We start from the raw sequence: 4,157 nt of genomic DNA, 5'->3' as shown, positions 1-4,157 counted from the left end.
ACAGAGTGTCCTAAACACTAGCTTGCCCAGCCATGCTGGGTGATGTGGGAAGACACTGAAGGAGGAAGCGGGGAGGGTGAAGCCAGAGGTCTAAGTATCACAGGAGGCAGTGGGTGAAGGCAGGCCACCAAGATGAGCAGCCCAAATGTTTTATCCATGTGCCCCCATCTTGATAAGGCAGCATCTGCCTGGTGTCACCAAGCCATTGTGTTTTCCAGACAGGGAACACAGCTCAGGACACTCACAGGAGCATATGGGTACTGCCTTGTGCAGGTCCTGCACTGCCATGTCTCCAGCCCTCTCACCCTCCCCACCGTCCTGGGGTGCCCAGAGAGACCCATGGTGCACCGGAGTCTGCAGGGTCCTGCTTTCCACTTCCCCGTGGGATCGAGATGTAGAAGATTGCAGATGTCCTGGCCCCACGGCAACACGAAATGCTGAAGGGACCTGGGAAGGACAGAGAATGACATGTTTGATTCACGGCCAGGACTTGAGGCTGTCCCGGCAAATAGCAATTTTACCAGCTGTGCTGCATCCTCTGTGATCGGGATCCCAAACCCACAGCTCCCCACACCGAGCTTAGCCCGTGTGCAGAGATGAGTGGACCTTCTCCAAAGCGATTTCGCGGGAGGGATGACATCCCTGTTCCTGGCTCTTCCCGGTAGCCTCGGTTATTTCGCAGCTGTTCCGGCATGAAAAGCCGGTCCCGCCCCGGTGCGGGTAGGAACGGATGGTACCCCAGGGATCCAAGCACATTCCCCAGGCTGCAGGGCACAAAACCCGCTGGGCAGGCGGGACAGCTCTGCGGGCCCCGGGGAGACCCGAGGCGTGGGCTCCCGAAGTAGGGACGGCTGCTGCAGGCCACCGGTGAGCGAGTCCCCGGGAGGCCGAGGGTCGCTGCACAAAGTGCGTAAGCGTGGCTTGAACGCGGGGTCCCGGCTGTTCCGCACCCTTGGGTGGCAAATGCGGGTCCGGCACAGCAGTCACGCTCCCCCGTTTGGCACCCCGGGGACTGCGGGACACTCTGGCTGCTTTTTTGCCGGGGATCACGGCCGGGCAAGTGTGAGAAGCAGCGCGTAAAAACGGGCGCTCCGCTTCCCCGACGGAAAAGCTCTGCGGGGAGCTGCGAGGCTGGAGCGGGGCTGCCGGAACTCTGTGGCCGTGCAGGTGGAAGCCCAGCAGGGGCGGCCCCGTCACCGGCGGGTAGGCGGAAGGCAGAGCCCGTCCTTTCAGGGTAGTGGCAACGGGCAACAGGAAAGAGAAGCGGAGCCAGGGAGTTGCCAGCCGGAGCTTCAGCTACAGCGTACGCATAGATGTATGCATGTGATGCATCTCTCTCCGGCAGATGTTCGAATGGGATAGGAAGGGAAAGGTGTTGAGCCGAGGCGGTCACCAGCCCCATATCTAGCATTGCGGGGCGGACCTGGAGAGCCCACGGGAAAGGGACAGGGGTCCTCCATGTCCCATACCTTTAGCACGGACGGGAGAAAGGAGCCACCCGCGCTCGCCCTGGCGGGCTAGTCCCGGTGCCGAGCTACGGCGGAGAAGAAGGAATGGAGAGCGATGGTACACCCAGCGCCCGCCCGCGGACACCGAGCGCCTGCTTTCTACGTGAACGGAAGGAAATAAACCACCAACGAGATTTTATTGTTGTTATTTATCATCATAATTATTATCATCACCATCGTCGTTTGTCTGCACATAAATAAATAAATAAATATCTCCCGGGGTGGAGGGAGCGGGACGGAACGATACAAACCACAGCTGCGCGCCCGGCAGCGGCGAAATGGAAAACAAAACCGAGAACAATTTTGGAAAGAAAAATTTACAAAGAAAAATAGAAAAGAAAGTAAAGATAAACCCCAAAGAGCCCCCTCCCCTTTCGCCCGTTTTGGGGCATTGCTGGGCTCCCGGAAGGCGCCTAGGACAGCATCCTTTCAGGCGGTCCGCACCGCCTGCTGCGGCGCAGCATCCGCGCCTGCCTCGGTGTGCGGGGCGGTCTGCTAGGAGCCCCCCGCGGACTGCGCCTGCGGGACACAAGTGAGACAGCACTACTGGGGGACGTCTGGGGTCCGAGGGAGCAGTTTATTTACAACAGGGCGCACGGACACCCGCCCCCATGGACTGGGGGTCTAGAAAGGCGAGGAAGTCCTTTGCAAATTACACAATTATACAAAACGGTATAAAATCCTTCCGCTTCACGCCAGCACCGGAGCAGGCAGGACTCCCCTTCCTGCTCTCGCCACAGTTCCTGGGGAGCCGGGTGGGCGTGCGGGAGGTTAGGGGGTGACTGCTAGGCCTCTGTCGTCCTTCCCCGAGGAGGACGGAGACATGCGCAAGTCCTCGTCGTCCTCCGAGCACTTGGTGGTGGACAGGGACGAGCATTTGCAGCTGTGGCCGCCCCCCCCGCCCCGGTGGGAGCTGCTTTTGCCTTCTTTCTTGTGCTTGACCCGTCGGTTCTGGAACCAGATCTTCACCTGCTTCTCGGAGAGGTTCAGGTAGGTGGCGATCTCGATTCGTCGCAGCCGGGAGAGGTACATGTTGGAGGCGAACTCCCTCTCCAGCTCCAGGAGCTGCGTGCTGGTGAAGGCGGTGCGCATCCGCTTGCTGCTGGGCAGCTGGCTGGACGTGCTGTCTGAGGAGCGGAAAGCACAGTCAGGACCAGCGGACCCCACCGCACCCCACCCAGCCACGCTGAGCATCCCCCGGTCCCCGCTGAGTCCCCTCCCGCCCTCTCCGTGGGGCTGCGACCTTCCCCACCGGGACCGGCGACCCGGCAAGCGGCTGCCAGGCTGGAGCCCAAGATCACCGGGTGCCGGGATCGCCTTCCCTGTTCCCGCTGCCTGTGTAGGAGGCTCGGCGGGCAGCCGCTGGGCTTCCCCTGAGCATCCCCCGGGGCACCAGCAGAGAGAAGTGACGGGACTCCCCGTCCAGCCTGCTGGCGCTGGGCAGGGACTCCCAGTCCTATGTGCTGTTGGCAGGGTCCTACCTCCCCACATCCCCCGGGATCCCATCACCTTCTCGCAGAGGCCACCCTTAGCATGCAGCCGTGCCCCCCTTTCCCTCCCCACTCATGCCCCCCTTACCCACGGAGATGCAGTGGAACTGACGGGGGTCGGGCAGCGGGTAGGCACCCTGGTAGAGAGCTGGTGCATGCCCCACGCTGACAGCGGAGACGGAGTGCTGCTGGCGGGCCAGGGGCGAGTGGCAGTACTGGGAGCCGAAGGGGGGAAAGGAGGCCTTGATGAGGGGGATGGCGGGCGGCGGCGGGTGCAGCTGGGAGGCGGTAACACAGAGCGGGCACACGCAGAGCAGCCCGGCCTTGCGAGCGTGGCAGGCTCCGGCCGGCAGCCCGGGCAGCGGGTGCGAGGGGTGCACGGCGTACGGGAAGAGCGGCGGTGGGGGGCTGCTCTCCCCCTTCTTCTCGCCCGCTTCCCGCAGCACCAGCGAGTCCACCAGGAAGGAGCGCGGCATGGCCCCGCGCAGAGACCGCGCAGCGCCCGCGCAGCGCCGCTGGCCAACCCGAGTGGTGCTGAACGGCGCCCGCCCGCCCGCCTTAAATAGCGCCCGCGCCATGTGATGGCGACGCCGGGGCGCTCAATAGGCTTCTGTGCCTCTTCTCTTGGCATTCACGCCGCACGCTCCCTCATTATTTCCCTTGTTAACTAAATGAACTGCATAATGTACTCTATTCTTGTCGACCCCACCCACGCCGTAGCAGGCGGCCTCTCCCCTCCTCTCCCTTTGGCGGGGTTATTTTCTCATTCTCTCGCGATTTAATATTCTTTTCTTTCTCTTTATCGCTCTCCTTCGCTTTCAGCCCAGCTTTCAGCCCGCTCCCCCTTGTTTATTTTGCCGCCTGCAGCCGCGGACTCTGCCGGCCCCGGCTTCCCCTGCCAATCCAAAAGCGCCGTTCCCACCTGTGGCACCATGTCGGCCCCCCGGTCCCGCCGCTCTCTGTCTCCTCTTCGTCCCCATTACCGCGCCCGCTGCCGGCCCAAGTCCCGCGTCTTTGTTCCCCGTCCGGTGTTGGCAGCGGGCGCTTGTCGCTACAGCTTCCGTCGAGCGAAGCCGCCGGGCACCGCGCCTTGCCACCGGTGCTCCACCGCAGGCACATCCTCCCGGTTCCGGCGTGGACGCCGGGGCTCGGACAACAG

At 62.9% G+C, this 4,157-nt stretch overlaps 1 protein-coding gene across 1 annotated transcript; it reads right to left on the bottom strand.

Annotated features, from left to right (window-relative positions):
• Positions 1-1,878: 1,878 nt before the first annotated feature.
• On the bottom strand, positions 1,879-3,771 carry GSX1 (GS homeobox 1). Its single transcript, XM_061374395.1, has 2 exons — positions 3,087-3,771; positions 1,879-2,635 (listed from the first exon to the last, which is right to left on the bottom strand). The coding sequence occupies exons 1-2, from the start codon at positions 3,574-3,576 to the stop codon at positions 2,280-2,282; spliced, it is 846 nt and encodes a 281-aa protein (XP_061230379.1). The 5' UTR covers positions 3,577-3,771; the 3' UTR covers positions 1,879-2,279.
• Between the last annotated feature and the right edge of the window lie 386 nt (positions 3,772-4,157).

The sequence above is a fragment of the Neopsephotus bourkii genome, unplaced genomic scaffold (assembly GCF_033783945.1).
Source record: "Neopsephotus bourkii isolate Nb327-2 ecotype Australia unplaced genomic scaffold, CSIRO-AGI_Nbou_v1 NB_1638, whole genome shotgun sequence".
NCBI lineage: Eukaryota > Metazoa > Chordata > Aves > Psittaciformes > Psittacidae > Neopsephotus > Neopsephotus bourkii.
Note: the sequence above shows the minus strand (reverse complement) of the source record. Positions and strands in the feature narration are given on the sequence as shown.